The sequence below is a fragment of the Bos indicus x Bos taurus genome, chromosome 3 (genome assembly GCF_003369695.1).
Source record: "Bos indicus x Bos taurus breed Angus x Brahman F1 hybrid chromosome 3, Bos_hybrid_MaternalHap_v2.0, whole genome shotgun sequence".
NCBI classification, from domain to species: Eukaryota; Metazoa; Chordata; class Mammalia; order Artiodactyla; family Bovidae; genus Bos; species Bos indicus x Bos taurus.
Window position 1 is genome coordinate 16,768,193 of NC_040078.1, and position 19,842 is coordinate 16,788,034.

At 47.6% G+C, this 19,842-nt stretch overlaps 1 protein-coding gene across 3 annotated transcripts; it reads left to right on the forward strand.

Moving 5' to 3' along the window:
• Nucleotides 1-472: 472 nt before the first annotated feature.
• On the forward strand, nt 473-7,481 carry S100A16 (S100 calcium binding protein A16). Of its 3 annotated transcripts, none has more exons than XM_027533013.1 (3): nt 473-670; nt 6,260-6,437; nt 6,724-7,481. In XM_027533013.1, the coding sequence occupies exons 2-3, from the start codon at nt 6,285-6,287 to the stop codon at nt 6,880-6,882; spliced, it is 312 nt and encodes a 103-aa protein (XP_027388814.1). In that variant the 5' UTR covers nt 473-670; nt 6,260-6,284; the 3' UTR covers nt 6,883-7,481. The 3 variants fall into 3 exon arrangements, with proteins under 3 accessions (XP_027388814.1, XP_027388818.1, XP_027388822.1); XM_027533017.1 differs by lacking the exon at nt 473-670 and adding an exon at nt 5,411-5,549; XM_027533021.1 differs by lacking the exon at nt 473-670 and adding an exon at nt 5,429-5,596.
• Nucleotides 7,482-19,842: the final 12,361 nt, after the last annotated feature.

The following is a 19,842-nucleotide window of genomic DNA, read 5'->3' on the forward strand; positions in this document are numbered from 1 at the left end:
GAGTCAGCTTTTGCCTCTGGGACATCCCTGACCAGTTTCCTATGGTATTTCAGAGAAAGGGATGGAGGGGTCGTTTTCAGAAGAATTCTCTGTTGCACATGAGGTCTTAGGGATGCATGCACTGAATGGGGAAGACAGGAGCCACACTCTGGATCCTTCTGACTGGAGCTGACAGAAATGGGCATTACTCTTGAAATCCAAAACAGTCATATTTTCTGTGGCCAGCCAGGCTGGCCTGGAATGCTAACTGAACTTGTCTGTCAGGGGCCGCTGAAACTGGGCTCCCAGTGACCCCAGGTGAGTAGGGCAGGTGACTGTCCTTCCCTTCCTTTGTCGAAGTTGTAAATTCTGCTTGGAGCCTGGGGGACGAGGAGGGTGGGGTTGGGGGAGCGACACCTCTACCACTCCCTCTGGGGTGGGGGCGGAAGGGTGTTAAAAAAGGTGTGTATCCCTTTAACAAGGGCCCAACCCCAGGGCCCAGTTGAGAGGGAGTTCAGTGACTACCTCCCCACCGAGCCAGCTCCGCCGGGCAGGGCCGGGAGGGAGTGGGACAGAATCTGGGAGTGCAGCGGGGAGGAGTCCTGGCTGGGCTGAGCGTGGGGAGCTGCTTGGCAGTGCCAGAGCCCAGGCCCCAGAGCCCTGCAGGAGAGGAAGTGGACCGAGAAGGCAGGTGAGCACCTCAGGCCCATCCTGGGAGGTCTGGGGCTGCCGGAGGGGCCCCCGCAGGCTTGGGAGGCCGGGACAAGGGGCGGTGAAGGGGGCCTGAGGAGAGGGGCCCTGCAGGGACTGAGCAGGAAGGTTTCATTAATTGTTAACTTTCCCCCAAAGCCAGTTTGGGAATGGAGCTTTCTAGTGGGGTCGGGGGCTGGAGAGGGCTTCAGAGGAGTGGTTGCAGTGGTGAGACCCCCTTCCCCATTCCAGCAGCTGCCTGGGATCGTCTCCCTGGGTTGGGCCACCGGGTAAAGTGTTGAGCTTTGCTCCGATTTTCACTCACAGTTCAGGGCAGATGTGTGTTGGTGGGGGTTGGGGAATAGCCAGACCCTGGACACAGGCCTTGCTGGGCTTTGAGGCCTGTGTCCTGGAACAGGTGATGAAGTCCAGGAGGAGCCAGCAAGGGCCGAGGGGGTCTGAGAGCAGCCTGAGGAGGGGAGGCAGCTCCTGGGTGGCCTCTCTGTAGCTCTGACTCCAGCAGGTCCCAGTGCTCTGAGACCAGGAGAAACCTGGGTGAGGCCCCCTGGAGCCCGAGTTCTAGGAGAGGGGCTGGGAAACTGGGCAGCTTCTCCTCTACCTCAGGACCCAGGCAGGTTCTGGCTTGACTTGCTTTGCTCGGTGGAGCCACCGGCCCTATGGAGCATTCCCCTGCCCTGCCCTGCCCAGGAGGGTGGCGGTGGGGGCAGGGATGCTGGGAGATGGAGCCCCGGAGTGCTGGGGAGCAGGGCTCCCACTTTCCCCTTCGGCTAGAGAGGCGCCGGCTGGGTGTTGGTGAGGCCAAGTGCAGCAGTATGTGTGTGTCCATAGCAAGCTCCTCCAGCGTAACTTGTCTGGAAAAAAAATTCAGATAAACAGGTTTCTGCCTCCAGCTACACACTCTGAAAGCAGAAGTGTTTGGAAGGTAGATGGGTCACCCAAGCAGAGAGGTTCAGAAATGGCAGAATTCCTTGATTATGTATATTTGTGTATTAGATGCTGTGAGTTCTGTGAGGGTGAGGAGGGGTGCGGCAGGGACACCTGTTTGAGATATTCTGGGACTGGGAAAAGAGCTAGAGGAGGGGGGACAGACAGTGGAGTTGTAGAGGCTGGAGAAGTAGTTTGGAACAGCCTTGCATATAGAGCAAAGCATTACCAGCCTGGTGGTAGATTTTGCCTTCCTGTGCTTTGCAGACAGCTGGGGCAAATGAGTGAATTAAGAAAGAAACGAATGAGTGAATGAATGAGTCAATGAATGAATGAGTAAGCAAATGAATGGTGGATACAGGAGTGAGGTCAATGGAAGGGATGCAGAGAATGCCAAATTTAAGCTTGAGGGTGGACTAGGCTCTACAGGAGAGATGACTAGGAGGGATAGGAGTCCAGGGACATATCCCAAAACTTGGGAACAATTTAAGACTCAAGAAGTATGTGTGGAGTGGGGAAGAAAAGGTGAGTTTTAGAGGGTGTGGGCTCCATGTGGAAGGGGACTGGGGAGTTAAACAGATGAGGGGGTGAAGAAGAGGCCCTTGGAGGGGTGGGGCCCAGTGCCTGGGGGTGACAGGGTGGGGCTGGAGTGACTGAGACCCAGGAAGGTGGTGTCAGGGCAATTTGAGCTTTTGGAGAAGTCAGCAAGCTGGGCTGAGGTGGGCGGGGTAGGGGTGGGGGCCTCTCAGTTGCTCAATGATGAATCAGCCAAGGTGAAGACAATGAGAACTTTGCCGGCGGGTCGGGGCCCCAGCTGAGAGGGTCCTCTGCAGGATGAGTCCTTCTATTTCTGCTTTTTCTGAAGGCTGTAGTATACAGTCCAGCTCCCCCATCACTCTCAGGACAGGATCTGCTTAGAGGAAAGTCAGTGCACTAGTTACCTCCTGCCCCGCCCTTCCCAGGGAGGGGCTGAGGGGAAGGCCCACCACCTCCCTTCCCCCCAGCCCCTTGTCTGGGGACCCTGTGGCCTGGTAGGCAGGAGGGGCAGGTGGCCTTGGCATGGGTGTAGTGAGGGCCTGTCTCCTGGCCCCCAGGGGAGGGAGGTGATGACACCTGACTATTAGCCTCTGATATCTTTCCTTCAGAAAAAAGAAGAGCATTTTTTTAACTCCGGAGTTGTCCGGTTGACTAGAAGGTGGGGTGGGGAATTTTGGGAACCTGGGATCTGAAGCCTACCTCGCTGGGTGACTGTGCGCTTGACAGGAGGTGCTGAGATGTCTCCTGGGAGCTCACCTATGTCTTGCCAGATAGAGGCTGCTGCTGCTACTGCTAAGTCGCTTCAGTCGTGTCCGACTCTGTGCAACCCCATAGATGGCAGCCCACCAGGCTCCCCCGCCCCTGGGATTCTCCAGGCAAGAACACTGGAGTGGGTTGCCATTTCCTTCTCCAATGCATGAAAGTGAAAAGTGAAAGTGAAGTCGCTCAGTTGTGTCTGACTCTTTGCGACCCCATGGACTGCAGCCCACCAGGCTCCTCCATCCATGGGATTTTCCAGGCAAGAGTACTGGAGTGGGGTGCCATTGCCTTCTCCGTTTACAGATCCTCAACCTTCTAAAAGTGACCTGCCTCAGTATGAGCTTGCAGTCAAACTATATGTCTAATATGGTGTCATTTGTCTATTTGTTACTTGGTTTCTTTCTTTTTTTTTTTGCTTTTTGTTACTTTTTTTTGGTGTCATCACTTCAGTTTGATTTAGTCACTCAGTCGTGTCTGACTGACTCTTTGCGACCCCATAGACTGCAGCCTACCAGGCTCCTCCACCCATGGGATTTTCCAGGCAAGAGTACTGGAGTGGGGTGCCATGAGACATGGTAAAAAGGAAGGGCAGGACTGGGTTCCAAGAAGGCAGGTGGTGGGAGGGAAGTGGGTGACCAGCAGGGAGAGGGACAGTGGCACATTGCCCCCAAACCCATTTCTTCCCATTTGCTCTCCTTTTTTATTTTAATCGTTTATTTATTTACTTATGGTTGCACTGGGTCTTTGTCCATGTGCATGGGCTTTCTCTAGTTGGGGTGACTGCAAACTACTCTAGTTGCGCTGTTCAGGTTTCACTGTGGGGGCTGCTCTTGCTATGGAGCACAGGCTGTAGGCACGAGAGCTTCAGTAGTTGCGGCTCAGGCATTAGAGCACGCAGGCTTGGTAGTTGTGTTCCTTGGGCTTAGTTGTTCTGTTACAGGTGGAATCTTCTTAGAACAGTGAACAAACCCATGTCATTGGTGGGCGGATTCTCATCCATCCTACCACCAGGGGAGTCCCTCCCTTTCCTATTCTTATTTCCCTCAGGATTCCTCATTTGGGGAACAAGGTCTGGGATGGGTAAAGTCAAGGGTTCTCTGAACTTTCTCCCACTCCCAAGGTTAGTTGGGAGTAGTTGATAAAATTCTTGCTGACATGAATGCAGCTTCAGGAATTCTCAGGAATACTGGTCAGAGGCGTGGCCCATTCCGCATCCGGGGGCAGGAAGGCAGACGGTGAGGTTCACCGGCTGAAACACTTTTGTCTTCATTTGTGAATGTTAGAGCGTTTGTATGAAAGTCTCACAAAGGTGTGAACATTGAACCACACAATTACACACAATAAAGAAAGATGTCTTCCCTGGTGGCTCAGATAGAAAAGAATCCGCCTGCAGTGCGGGAGACCTGGGTCAGGTAGATAGATCCCCTGGAGAAGGGAATGTCAACCCACTCCAGTATTCTTACCTGGAGAATTCCCTGGACAGAAGAACCTGGCGGGCTATATACAGTCCTCGGGAGTTGCAAAGAGTTGCACACAACTGAGCGACTAACACTTTCATTTTTCACTTTCACTGGAAAAAGAGTAGGGTTTCCTATATTTCTGGTTCCATATTTCATCTTTCTGGCCACAGGCCAGATGGTCAGATGGACGAGGCTGCAGAGAGAAGGGGAGAATACCTGGTTAGAGTCGCCTCAGCCTGACCTCTCTCCCTCTCAACTCTCCTTCCTTCCTGCATCCTGGCTTTGTCCTTCTGAACTCACCCTTCCTTTAGAAGAAGTTTCATAGAAGAGACATCTTATCAGGGACCTTGGCTGCCTAGTGTCAGGGCTGGAAGGAGGTGAAATATTTATAGAACCTCTACCTTGAGCAAGGCATTGACCAGGTCATGTGGGCCAGGGGAGATGCAGAGATGGTTGTATATCTTGGGTTTTAAAAAGTGGTCCCAAAGTCTCCGTGTCCTATTGTTTGGTTCAGGAAACGCAGTGGCTGCATGTAAGAAACACCATCCTTGCGTCAAGGAATGTCTGGTGTCTGAGGAGAGAAGATCTTAGAAGAGATTGCAGCCATACTAGCTAGTGGGCCCAGCCGACAGCGGCTGAGAATCTGTGGGAGTCAGGGGAGGGGGGTACTGACGGCAAGGGCCAGGGCAACCTCCCCCAGGAGGTGGGGTTTGGGCAGGCTTCAGCTAGGTGGAGAGGGCAGGGTAAAGGGCCCAGGAAGAGGGATGGAGGGCCAAGAGGGGATTAGAGAGCAGGTGGCAGGGGTGGGAGCTGTGGTGGGCCAGGGAAGCGGACCTCCCTTCCAAAGCGAACCACGGGATGCCCTGATAACGGTGTCCATCGTCCAGAGCCAGGACAAACGGGCAAGGTGGCTGCAACTCATCCTTGGGCTTGGGGGTGGGAGGGAAGGCTCATTTGCCAGGGTTCACTTGGGGGGGCTCCGGGCATGGGTGGTGACTCACAGAGTAGATCCGCCTGCTCCCCTCATATCCTGTTATTCTGTTGGCTGTATCCGCTTGGAATGTGAGTGCCTTTTGTCCTGGGGCGAGGGGGTGACGTGTTGTAGCCTCTGGCTGGCTTCGGAGGCTCCATCTCCAGCTGTCTCCAGCTGGGGCAGGACCAGGCCTGGCTCCTCCTTAGGTAATGGGGTGGGGGGGCGGTCCTTGGATCCTGCTGTATATTTCGAGGTGGGTATGAGGGAGGTTAGGCTAGCCGGGGGTGGGTGGGGGCCTGGTGTATCAGGATATTGTTTAACCAGAGAAGGACAGCCATGGCCTGAGACCCTGAATGTACCGTCCTGGAGCCCAGCCGAAGGATTAGGGAGATCCTAAGTCTGCCTCCTGCTTTGTGGCCTGGGGCCAGGTCTCAGGCCACCCGGGGGGGTGGGGGACATGGCTCCTGTCCCTCCCCAGCCCCCGTGGCCCATCCTATGAGTTTCTAGCTGATACTTGTTCCCGGGGCAGGGACCCTGGGTAGGCTGGGTATGGAGAGGGCAGAGGGATGGGTGCTGGCACTCTCTGTCTTCCCACGGATCCTCTCTTCTCTCTGGGGCTCTGACAAGCCCAGTGCCTGGGGCTGGGGAAGGGCCTGGAAAACCTGCTGAGGCGGTTGAGCTGGAGATCACCTGGATGAGAGGAGACACATAGTTCTCATTCCAGGCCCACCTCCACGTTCAGCCTGGGTCCTTGGGTTCTCCTTTCTCTCCCTCCTCCCGAGGTCCGGGGTCTGGCCGGCTAGCATGGGGGGGCAGGAGCCCAGGGGGTGGGACCAGCGGGAGGACAGGGGCTGGGAGACCTAGGCAGAGATGTGGTCTGTGAGCTGTCCTCTCTTCCCCTCATCCTGGCGCCCAGGCCCTGTGAGGCGTGAGGCAGTGAGATGGCGGACTCCTACACGGAGCTAGAGAAGGCGGTGGTCGTCCTGGTGGAAAACTTCTACAAATACGTCTCCAAGCACAGCCTGGTCAAGAACAAGATCAGCAAGAGCAGCTTCCGGAAGATGCTTCAGAAAGAGCTCAACCATATGCTGACGGTGAGCTTCCCCCGACCCAGGGGCCTGGCCCTCCTCAGCCCCCAAAGCCCTGTCCCCTCTGAGTGTCCTTCCTGACCGCTTTCTCTGTCCTTTCAGAGTCCTGCCCCCCCCCCCCCAACCAGGGTCTCAACTCCACGCAGGCCTCTGTCTTCAGCGTGCCCAGGCCTGAGCCAGTGAGGGCTCTGTTCCCATTTTCCGAAGGCAGCAGCAGCCCAGGCCTGGGGTCCTGCCTGGGGCCGCTGTAGAGCTGCCACATCAGCACTGCTAATCCTTGATTCTCCCCCAGGACACGGGGAACCGGAAGGCTGCTGACAAGCTCATCCAGAACCTGGATGCCAACCACGATGGGCGCATCAGCTTTGATGAGTACTGGACCTTGATAGGCGGCATCACTAGCCCTATCGCCAACCTTATTCGTCAGCAGGAGCAGCAGAGCAGCAGCTAGAGGCCCTCCCGCCGTCCCTCCGCCACGCCCTTCCTAGGCTCCCTCCTCAGCCTCCTCTGCCCACCCAGGCCCGTCCTCTCTTCTCCCCCTAGACCCTCCTAGGACCATAGCGGAACAGGGTAAGGGGAAACGTCAGGGCCCCTTTGTGAGTGTCTCAGTCTGGGGGTGCCTCCCTGTGGGTCTCAGTCCCTGGAGCCAGAGGACCCTGGGGCCCCTCTGTGACAATGCTGTATGGGGACCCAAGAGTTTCCCTACCTGTTCAGTCCATCTACCCTTCTGACTTCCGATGTTCCTGCCTGATTCCAGGCCTCTCCTGACCTCAGAGGTCAGCTTGCTGCTTCAGGTCTCCCGGGTTCCTGGCAGCACCAGCAAGGACTTCTCTCTCGCTCTCCCTTCAGCCCCTCTGCTGGGTAGAGGAGATTTCCAGGGATTGTCCTCCAGCTGCCTCTGCGTCTGGGAACAGGGTCTGGAAACAGGGTCGAGCCCCCTCCCTCCTCTTCAGCCACTGAAATGGGAAAAAGGCTTGATCTGGAGTTTTCCTCCCCCTCACCCAGTCCCTTTGTCGTGTTTATTAAAGCCTTTCCACTCCTTGGAACCTCCTCTTGTTTTGGTGATCTTTGCCAGGGGCCATAAGGCAAGGGAGCAGCAAGGGGGAATCTCATGAGAAACCCCAAGGGCAGAGGAAGAAAGGAGGACTCTGGGACCCTGCAGGTGCTGTCAGCAATGGGTCAGCAACTTCTTCCCTCCTCCTTGAAGGGCCAAGGTCACATGTCCTTACCTCTGGGCCCTCATAGCCCAAACTCAACTCACATTCAACTTCTGGCACACACTGCATCCCATTTAGTTCTCACTGCAATTCCAGGAGAGAGGGGCCACGACTCTCATGTTGAGTCATGAGTAGGACTGAGATACTAAATTCTCATCCATAGATGATTCTAGTACACAGAGAAGTTTATGGGATGAGGAAGTGGGGTGCAAAGAAAGAGGGGTGTGGGAGGCAGAGTTAGGCGTTACACCTGATGTGGGGGACAATGACAGCTTCTGTGTTTCTTCCCTGACATGGAAAGACAGCACATGCCCCCAGGAGAAATAGGGCAGGAGTTCTAGCCTGCAGGGGTCTGGATCAGTGGTTTCCAACTCCAGAAAGTGTACCCCAAGGTTTAAGATTTTTCAAAAGATGCACAGTCATAAACAGTTTTACAGTTTTATTGGAATCCTTTACAGATCCTGCTGCTGCTACTAAGTCACTTCAGTCGTGTCCGACTCTGTGCAACCCCATAGATGGCAGCCCACCAGGCTCCCCCATCCCTGGGATTCTCCAGGCAAGAACACTGGAGTGGGTTGCCATTTCCTTCTCCAATGCATGAAAGTGAAAAGTGAAAGTGAAGTCGCTCAGTTGTGTCTGACTCTTTGCGACCCCATGGACTGCAGCCCACCAGGCTCCTCCATCCATGGGATTTTCCAGGCAAGAGTACTGGAGTGGGGTGCCATTGCCTTCTCCGTTTACAGATCCTCAACCTTCTAAAAATGACCTGCCTCAGTATGAGCTTGCAGTCAAACTATATGTCTAATATGGTGTCATTTGCCTATTTGTTACTTGGTTTCTTTTTTTTTTTTTTGCTTTCTGTTACTTTTTTTTGGTGTCATCACTTCAGTTTGATTTAGTAACTTGGTCGTGTCTGACTGACTCTTTGAGACCCCATGGACTGCAGCACGCCAGACTTCCCTGTCCATCACCAACTCCCTGAGCTTGCTCAAACTCACGTCCATCGAGTCGGTGATGCCATTCAACCATCTCATCCTCTGTCGTCCCCTTCTCCTCCTGCCTTCAGTCTTTCCCAGCATCGGGGTCTTTTTCAATGAGTCAGTTTTTTGCATCAGGTGGCCAAAGTATTTGATGTCAAGGAATATTGGCTTGTTACAAAGTCATGAGGCTGTCTCTGTAACTTTTCTTCTATGAGTTTTATAGTTTCAGGTCTATGTTTAGGTTCCCATTTGAGTTAATTTTTGTATATGGTGTAAGGTAAGGGTCCAGATTCATTCCTTTGTATATGAATATCCAGTTTTCCTAATACCATTTAAGAGACTATCACTTTCCCATTGTGTGGTGTTGATATCCTTATTGAAAATCATTCAATCAAATATGTGAGGGTGTAGTTTTGGGCTCTCCACTCAGGCCCATTGGCCTGTATGTCTGTCTTTTTGCCTGTCCATACTGTTTGGATTACTGTAGCTTTGTAATGTGTTTTGAAATCAGGATGTGTGAGGCCTCCAGCTTTATTCTTCTTTCTCAAGATTGTTTTGACTACTTGGGGTCCTTTGAGATTCCATATGAATTTTAGGATAGTTTTTTTCTATTTCTGAAAAAAATGCCATTGGGATTTTGATAGGGATTTCATTTATTCTCTAGGTCACTTTGGATAGTATGAACATTAAACTATATTAAGCCTTCCAATCCATGAATCTGGGATGTCTTCCCTTTATTTGTGACTTCCTTAATTTCTTTCAGCAATCTTTTGTAGTTTTCTGTGTACAAGCCTTTTGCCAAGGACTTGATGTGGTAGTTCCTTAAAGCCTAAGTTGTGAGGATGCCATGAAAAATCCCGGAGGCAACTCAGAATAGAGCTCCCTTCACTGTCCCTGGTTTGTGCCTGGAGACCAACACTTTACCCATCAAGAATTTAGAACAGCAGGTGGGAAATGAGCAGATGTGTGACCCCAGTTAGCCGCTTATTTCTAGAGGGTTCTAAGTGTAACCCTAGAGCGCTGGCGATGATGCTGAGCTTCAGTGGAGGTCAGAGAAGCTTACCAACAGTCACTGCTTGAGCTCCAGGGCCTGGAGCCAGAGAGGCCCCAAAGGAACAAAAGCAGCCTCTTCGAGGTCAGGCAGCTCAGCTGGAGGCCTCCCTGGGGAGTGTTGGGGCCAGCAAAGGGCCAGGCTTTCTCCCTCACCCAGGAGTCAGGGACCAGATGGCGTGAGCAGGACCTGAGCAGAGCAGGGGGATGGGGCCCAGAAACAGGCTCCTGTGGGGGTCCCACAGTGGAGCTGAGAAGGGTCCCTCTGTCTGGGGTCTCACACTGGCCTGCCCTAGTATCTAAACTATTGGGACTAAGGCGGTGGGTACCCAATAAATTGTGCCCATCAAACCCATCTGTCTCCAGGCTTGTCATTCTACAGGGCGAGAACCTGGCTTATCTTCCCACATTAGGGTAAGAACCCTAAAACCACCTGGGTCAGCTTTTGTATTTCCTATACATTTTGATTTTCTGTTCCATTTCTATTCCTAGTAAAGTCCCTTTCAGAAAACAAAGCAGTCCTTTCTGTAAGTCCAGTGTTAAAAGTTTTAAAAAAACTTTTCTCATCCAAGGCTCTTGTGGTCCTCCTGGCAGCCCTATGAGACAGGAATCATAATCCACATTTTACAGATGAAGATATCGAGGCTCAGAGAAGTGACATGATTTAGTTAAAGACACACTGCTGATCTGACCAGTGGACCTGCCGCTCAGGCCCCTGCTATTCCTAACTCTGTGTGGGCTGCCCAAAGGGCAGAGGCTGTGTCTGTGTCTTGGCCCCAGTGATTATGAAGCATTTAAGCCCCTTATAGGCCCTGGATGGTGGTCGTGGTTGCTTCTGCTGAAGAAACATTCATTTGTTTATTCATTTACTCATTCAGAGCATAGTTCTTTGGGGTCTTCCCTGGTCCAGTTGTTCAGAATTCGAGCTTCCACTGTAAGGAGTGTAAGGAGCGTGTGTTCCATCCCGGCAGTGTGGCCAAAAAAATAAATTAAAAAAATGAATATAGTACTTGTATGTGCCAGGCACAGTAGATAGTGCAGTAAAAAGAGAAGGAAAAATATGTTTCCTGATTTTATGGGACTTACAGTTTAGAGAAGACAACAAATAACCATGCAATCACACAAACAAGTGGATGATTACAAACTGAGGTCAACTGCCAAGCGATCATATTTACAGCAAAAATTTTTTTTTCCCTGCATCAGGCCTCTTGTGGGATCTTAGTTCCTGGATCAGGGATCAAACCTGGGTCATGATAGTGAAAGCACTGAGTCCTAAACACTGGACCATAGGGAATTCCAAACACTGGACCACAGGGAATTCCTTATAGTATTTTTAAACAAAGAAACCTGATTTAGTCTGGGAGTGGGGAGTGTCCTTGTGGAAGTGACTCTTGAGATTTAAAAGATGAGCAAAAGTTATCCAGGCAAGGGGAAGATTGTGAAAGTAAAGTTGAGGGGAAGAAGTGCTACCCAAATAGACCATCATATGCAAAGTTTCTGTGGCAGGAAGCTCCTTTTTACTGAGGGAAAGTGCGTGTGGCTAAAGCCCAATAACAAGATGAGGCTGGAGAGTTCCCTCAGGGGCATGCTAAGGATTGACAGCCACTGAATGGTTTCTTTCAGCAATGTGAGTGTGTGTGTGACTGTGTGTGTGTGTGTATGTGTGCACACACGCGCGCGCACGCGCGCGCACTTGGGTGTGTGATGTGCCCAGATTTGCATTTTGAAAAATTTCACTTATTTTGCCACATGGAAAAGATTAAGAGAAGGGGTAAAGTAGGGGCAGGGAGACCAGTGAAGAGATACTTTAACAAATAATAGTTAACTGTTGCTGAGTACTTACTCTATACGAGGTTTCTCTGGTGGCTCTCTGGTTTTCTCCAGTGAAGGACAAGGAAGCCTGGCCTGCTGCAGTCCATGGGGTCACAAAGAGTCAGACACAACTGGACGACTGAACAACGGGTGACTCAGTGGTTAAGAATCCATCTGCCTAATGCAGGAGATGCGGGTTTGATCCCTGGGTCAGAAAGATCCCCCAGAGAATGAAATAACACCTAATTCCCCTATTCTTTCTGGGAAATCCCATGGACAGAGGAACCTGGTGGGCTGCAGTCCATAGCATTGCAAAGAGTTGGATCAGACACGACTTAGCAACTAAACAAACAAACGTACTCTATACAGGCACTGTTCTGAGTGTTTCACACATACTAAATCCCTAATCCCCAGAACCCAATGAAGTAAGTACTTCTGTTATCCCCATTTGACAGGTGAGGAAACCGAGGCACAGAGAAGTTGCATAACTTACCAGAGATCATACGACTGATAAGCGGTGGGGCCCAGGCAGTCTGATTTGGGAGCTGCGGCTCTCAGCTACGACTGTCTCCTGACCTCCGGTAGAGAGAGTGAGCATGCAGGCTCATTTACCCCAATCAGCATGTGCTTGTTTAGTGCTCATTACCTGCCGGGCAGTATTCTATCTCTGGGGAGCTTGGAGTCTAGTCAGGTGGAGATACGTGAGCAGCAAGCAAACAAGGAAATCATGTGGTGTGTAAAGAAGAATAAAACAGAGATGAAGAACAGTGAATTGTGGGGAGAGGGGTGGTGGGGAGATGTGAGAAGCAGATGCATTTGTGAGAGATTTAGGGGGTAGAATCATCAGGTCTTGATGGATTGGGCATAATGGACCAGGGAGAGGCAGGTGTCCAGGAGACCAATATTTCTGACTTGTGAAACCAGATGGATGGTGGTGCCATTTATTGCCACAGGGAAAACTGGAGGCCTAGATTTGGGGGAGTAGGTGTGTGGAAACAGCAAGTTTAGTTTTATGTAGTAATGTCAAAGGAGTCGTTGGATATACATACCAGAGTTCAGAGGAGAGGGCTAGATTGGCAGGTTGAGAAGCAGAGACATATAGATGGAAACCTAAGCATGGGGCATGGATGAGCTTGCAAGGGATAGAGAGTGAAATGAGAAGAGAAGAGGTTCTGTCTAAAGAGCATCTGCAATTCTGACACCAATTCCAATTTTAGAGTGTGAGTTTTTCCCCCACTTCACCAAGCAGGGTGTCCTAAACTCAGCTCAATTCTGACACTAATATCTGCCAGGAGACAGCATCAGACCTACCAGTTAAGGGTTCAGTCTTACAAAACGTCCCCCCAAACCCTCCCAGTTCAGTTACCAATCGAAAGTCTGCCTATAAAGAGAGGTTTTCACAACCCCTTCTTTCAGTACTAAAGCACAGTTCTCTTCCCCAGATAGTCACGTGGCATCTCCCTCATCTACTTAAGGTCTTTGGTCAAATGTCACTCTCCCAATAGAACCTTCCTGATCACTTTATTTAAAATTGAACCTCTCCACAGGCTGGTATACCCTATCCCCACTGCCTGCTTTATTTTTCTGCATGGCACTCATGACCTCTAAAATTCCATGTGCTTTTACTTTTTCTTCATTGTTCATTGCAAGCACCACAAGGGAAGATTTCATTGTCTCGCTTGTTCACGGCAGTGTCCCCCAGTGCCTAGCACATAGTAAGTACTTAATATTTGTTGGGTTTTCCCAGGTGGCTCAGTGGTAAAGAACCTGCCTGCCAATGCAGGAGATGCAAGAGACTGGGTTCAATCCCTGGGTTGGGAAGATCCCCTGGAGAAGGAAATGGCAACCTACTCCAGTATATATATATTTTTTTTTTACTTTACAATATTGTATTGGTTTTGCCATACATCAACATGAATCTGCCACAGGTGTACACGTGTTCCCCCTCCTGAACCCCCCTTCTACCTCCCTCCCCATACCATCCCTCTGGGTCATCCCAGTGCACCAGCCCTGAGCATCCTGTACCATGCATCGAACCTGGACTGGCGATTCATTTCACATATGATATTATACATGTTTTAATGCCATTCTCCCAAATCATCCCACCCTTGCCATCTCCCAGAGAGTCCAAAAGACTGTTCTATACATCTGTGTCTCTTTTGTTGTCTCACGTACAGGGTTATCGTTACCATCTTACTAAATTCCATATACATGTGTTAGTATACTGTATTGGTGTTTTTCTTTCTGGCTTACTTCACTCTATATAATAGGCTCCAGTTTCATCCACCTCATTGGAACAGATTCAAATGTATTCTTTTTAATGGCTGAGTAATACTCCATTGTGTATATGTACCACAGCTTTCTTATCCATTCATCTGCTGATGGACATCTGGGTTGCTTCCATGTCCCACTCTCCAGTATTCTTGCTTGGGAAATCCCATGGACAGAGGAGCCTGGAGGGCTATAGTCCATGGGGTCACAAGGACCCGGATACAACTGAGCGCACACACACACACACACACACACACACACACACACACACACACACAGTATTTGTTGAATAAGTGAACTTCCATGTGGATGACTCACAGTACATGAAACTGACCAAGTCCACCAACAAACTCCTGGTTTTCCCTCCTGATCCGTTTCCTCAACCCCACCTCCCATATTAATGGTGGGGGAGATGGTGATGGACAGGGAGGCCTGGCGTGCTGCGATTCATGGGGTCGCAGAGTCAGACACGACTCAGCGACTGAACTGAACTGAACTGAACCATCTGCACATGTTCAAGTCAAATCCAGAAGTCTTCCTGGGTTCTTCCTTACATCTTACTCCCCATACCTAATTGATCAACAAGTCCTTTTATTTAAAAATAAATCTCAAAATATTCACTTCTTTCTCTCTATAATGGGAACATCACCTCATTAATTTTTCAATTAAAAATTAAAAAAAATTTTCTTTTGGCCATGTGACATGCAGGATCTTAGTTCCTTGACCAGGGATCAAACCCCTGCCCCATGCAATGAAAGCACAGAGTCTTAACCACTGAACCACCACCCTTCCCATCATTTCAAAGCCATCACTATCTCCCTGTCACTGCAAGGGCCAGTATTCTCTGCTTCCCACAAATCCTGCTTCAATTCGTTCTTGAAATAACTGCCAAGGTCATCTTTTCTCCTTCTAAAGGAATGCCCATGACCCATATCCATCAGTAGCAGCAACAAGAACAATAAATTAAGAAGCAAGGTACAGAGAAGAAAGAAAAAAAATTAATCACTATCCCACTGTCCAGAAATACACATTAACCATTTGTTCAATATCATTTGGTGCTCTCTCTATCAGTACAGATAGCTAGAGAGACTGATTGATTACAGAATAAAAAGTTATAAAAATGGGACCACAGTACACGTTATTTATAATAAAAAGATATTTTAAGTTTTGCTTGTAGATAAAAGGGACAAGCAGCAGCGGGGAAATGAACAAATTATTGAATTTCAGGTAAATTATTTTTCATCATGAGAAATATTAATGTGTAAAAGAGTCAGAGATGAAAAAACAACTCCTCATCACCTACCAGAAGGATGAGGAAAACAGTATATTTATGTTTACTTCCATTTCCCCTCTCCCAATCTACCAATTGCTGAGAGTTATATTAGTTAATTTTAAAATGTTGACATATACAATATTTATATTCTGTTTTGTAACCACGATTTCCAAGGCAAGTTTAGTTTTAGTTCTATGAATTCAGCACTCACAAACAGACCTTTAAGCCTGGCTTCATTTCAACATCCTTTATTTGAGTAATTATTTGGTTGATTGGATTTCAAAGGGCTCTTGGCTTCTGCATTTCCTGAGTTCTTTCAGCTTGAGACTTGCTGCTTGGCAGGGCATAAAATTCTCAGGTCCTACATTCTTTCTCTCTGTACCCTGTAGATATGGCTCCTCCATTTGCTGCTGATGTGAGTTCCATGGGAAAATCTCAGGCTAAACAACTTTTCCTACCTTGTCTATGGCTTACTTTCCCTTCATGGACGCTCTCTCCTTTCATATTCTTTTTCTACAATTTTCATGATGAAATATTTCATGTATATAGAAAAGTACAGAAAAGAGCACAGCATCCAATTATAATCTTTTCTGAATTTAAACATTAAAAAATATTTGCTTTAGGTCCCTTAAAACAAACAAAACTTACAGATCTAGGCGAAGGCCTCCACGTGTAATCATTTATTGCACTGACCTTCTCCACAGCTGTAGCCAGTGTTGGGGAGGAAGACATTTTCCTCTGCCCTCCTAGGTTCTTCTGGCTGGTCTAAGAATTAAATTGACATGAGACCAATTAACAGGAGAAAATAAAACAGAAGTCTAATAATACGTTTATGTGGGAAAGACCCAGGAAAACTGCATATTAGTATCTCACCAGAATGGTCAAAACCCTCACTTTGAGTAACATCTTCAACTAAAGACAAAAGAGGAATTTAGGGAGCAGTGGTTTGGAACTTCAGAGAGAAGGAAGACAATTCAGTCGGAGATGGAAAAGCAAATATTTGGTAAATAAATGTTTGCTGGGCCATGACAATGGGATAGGAGTGGACTCTGATCTTGCACTACCACACCTAGCCTAGATTCTTTGCAGATGTCTTTGGTGATAGCTCTGTTTTGGCTTTTGTCTAAATTCTTTAGGCAGGGCTTCCCTGGTGGCGCCCTGGATAAGAATCCATCTGCCAGTGCAGGGGGACATGGATTTGATCCTTGATTCCAGAAGATTCCACATGCTGTGGAGCAACTAAGCCCATGCGCCACAACTACTGAATCAAGCCCGTTCTCTGCAAAAGGAAAAGCCAGTGCAACGAGGAGCCAGGGCGCTGCAAGGAGGAGTAGCACCCCTCCCTCCCCCACCACTGCTGGCCGCAACTAGAGAAAACCCACGAAAAGCAACAAATATCCAGCTCAACCAAAAAATAAATATAGACACTTTTTGGCAGCTAAGGGGGAGGTAAAAAGGTGCAAAGAGCTGGTTCATTGGAAAAGACCCTGATGCTGGGAAACATTGAAGGCAAAAGGAGAAGGGGGTGGCACAGGATGAGATGGCATCACTGACTCGATGGACATGAATTTTGAACAGACTAAAGGAGACAGTGGAGGACAGAGGAGCTGGCATGCTGCAGATCATGGGATCTCTAGTTGAACACGACCTAGTGACTGAAGAACAACAACAAAAAAGAAAGACTTCCTGAATCTTATGTTTCTTAAAATTAAATGATTTATGATTTATGATTTAAATCATAAAATTTATGATTCTCTTGGTTAAAAAAGATAATTTTGATCACCTATATACATATTCCTAAGCAATATGTTATTTAGTATTGCATGTTCTTGCACTTTAAGTAAACAGTACCGTAATGCAGAGATTCTTTTGTAGCTTCCTCTCTTGTTTTATCCAAACTGATGGAGTTGATTTGTTTTCATTGCTGTATCATATTTCATTGTTTAAATATGCTCTAATTTATTTCTCTATACTGCTGATGAACACTAGAGCCCTTTTCATTTTCTTTCTATTTCTTTTAAAACTATTTTATTACCTATTAATTAAATTTTTTATTGTATTATAATAAGGAAACATAATTATAACCTGTGTAATAATGATTCTTTGGAGCCGATTGAGACTTCTTTTGCATCCTAGAGTTTATTCAATATTACATGATCCACATGTGTTTATTTTCTTTTTGTTGAGTGGAGAATTTTATATATATATATAGACTAATAGTATGAATTTACCAATAACATCATTCAGCTATTTTATATTTATGTTTATTTTTTGTCTCCTTAATCAGTTTCTGAGAAGAGTGTATTACAATTTCTAACCATAATTTTTATTTATTTCTTCCAGAAGTTTTGTTAGCTGTTGCTTTATATAGTTTGAGGCTATATTACTGGTGTTTGTATGTTCATGATGTTTGTATTTTCTTGTATTATGTTCCTCTTGTTTCTTATATGTTCTCAACTTGAATTCTCTTTTATCAAACATCAAAATTACTTCCCTGATATTTCTTTAAAACAACAACAGCAAGTATTTATTTATTTATTTGGCTGCAGTCAGTCTTAGTTGGAGCATGTTGGATCTACTTCCCTGACGGGGTGGAACCTGGGCGCCCTGCCTTGGGAGCACAGAGTCCTAGCCATTGGACCACCAGAGAAGTCCCCCTGATATTTCTTATGCTTTATATTTACCTGGTATATTTTCACCTGTTTTTTTTTTTTTGTTGTTGTTGTTGTTGTTCAGTCACTAAGTTGTGTCTGACTCTGCAACCCCATAAACTGCAGCATGGCAGGCTTCCCTGTCCTTTACTATGTCCTGGAGTTTGCTCAAACTCATGTCCATTGAGTTGGTGATGCCATCCAACCATCTCATCCTCTGTCCTCCCCTTCTCCTCCTGCCCTCAAATCTATCCCAGCCATCAAGGTTTTTTCCTATGAGTCAGCTCTTCGCATCAGGTGACCAAAGTATTGAAACTTTGGCTTCAGCATAAGTCCTTCCAATGAATATTTGGGGTTGATTTCCTTTAAGATTGACTGGTTTGATCTCCTTGCTGTCCAAGGGACTCTGAAGCATCTTCTCCAGCACCACATTCTGGTTTTTTTTTTTTTTTACTTTAAAATATTTTAAATTTAATGTTTTTTTTTTTTTTTTAACACAAAAACATTTTGTATTGGGGTATAGCCAATTAACAATGTTGTGGTAGTTTCAAGTGAACAGCAAAGGGAGTTAGCTATATATATCAGTTCTGTTCAGTTCAGTCACTCAGTCGTGTTCGACTCTTTGCGACCCCATGAATCGCAGCACTCCAGGCCTCCCTGTCCATCACCAACTCCCGGAGTTCACCCAGACTCACGTCCATCGAGTCAGTGATGCCATCCAGCCCTCTCATCCTCTGTCGTCCCCTTCTCCTCCTGCCCTCAATCCCTCCCAGCATCAGAGTCTTTTCCAATGAGTCAACTCTTCGCATGAGGTGGCCAAAGTACTGGAGTTTCAGCTTTAGCATCATTCCTTCCAAAGAAATTCCAGGGCTGATCTCCTTCAGAATGGACTGGTTGGATTTCCTTCTGTCCAGGGGACTCTCAAGAGTCTTCTCCAACACCACAGTTCAAAAGCATCAATTCTTCGGCGCTCAGCTTTCTTCACAGTCCAACTCTCACATCCATACATGACTACTGGAAAAACCATAGCCTTGACTAGACAGACTTTTGTTGACAAAGTAATGTCTCTGCTTTTCAATATGCTATCTAGGTTGGTCATAACTTTTCTTCCAAGGAGTAAGCGTCTTTTAATTTCATGGCTGCAGTCACCATCTGCAGTGATTCTGGAGCCCCCAAAAATAAAGTCTGACGCTGTTTCCACTGTTTCCCCATCTATTTGCCATGAAGTGATGGGACCGGATGCCATGATCTTTGTTTTCTGAACGTTGAGTTTTAAGCCAACTTTTTCACTCTCCTCTTTCACCTTCATCAAGAGGCTTTTTAGTTCCTCTTCACTTTCTGCCATAAGGGTGGTGTCATCTGCATACATGTAAATATTTAAAACATTTCTTTTAAATGTTTCTCTTGTTGCAACATATTGCTGAAAATAATTTTAAACCCAATCTGAGAATCTTTTAAGAAGTATGTTTCTTTTGTTCATCTTTATTACAGACACTGGAACTTCCCTGATGGCTCAGATGGTAAAGAATCTGCCTGCAATGCAGGAGACTCAGGTTCCATCCCTGGGTTGGGGAGATTCCCTGGAGAAGGGCATGGCAACCCACTCCAATATTCTTGCCTGGAGAATTCCATGGACAGGGGAGCCTGACGGGCTACAGTACATGGGGTCTCAAAGAGTCATACAGGACTGAGCTGATAACACACATTACAGATATCTATATAGCATTAAGACTTATTCTGCCATTTTATTTTGATTTTTCATATAGTGTGCTTTTTAAGTCATTCCCCCCCTCCTTTTTTTTCTTTCTTGCTTTCCAATGGATAAAGCCAACTTTCTTCTTATATTTCAAAAGTTATACCTTCTAAATTTAAAAAATATTGTGATTGCTTTAACTCAACCCCACGTTCCTCCTTGGAATAATTTCTAAGTGTATCATTCATTTTGTATTTCCCTTAACAGGAAAAGTACTTTTTCACACCCTTGTATTCTTTTAATCTTGTCCTTTCCTCTCTCTCTTATACCATCATCTTGACAGTCCCTAAAATTCAGGTTGATTCTTCTTTTGCTTAAGTCCCCAACCAAATGCTAGCTGTCTTGTCCTTCAAGTGCTTTCCCTCAGGCTGACAACAAAATTCTGTGCCAAGTCCCTTTTCTTT

What these genes read in the sequence shown, in the direction of transcription:
- S100A16 (XM_027533013.1), top strand. Translation starts at nt 6,285, where the DNA reads ATGGCGGACTCCTACACGGAGCTAGAGAAGGCGGTGGTCGTCCTGGTG. An exon ending in AGCTCAACCATATGCTGACG is followed by an intron (nt 6,438 to 6,723) that starts GTGAGCTTCCCC and finishes ATTCTCCCCCAG; the next exon opens with GACACGGGGAACCGGAAGGC.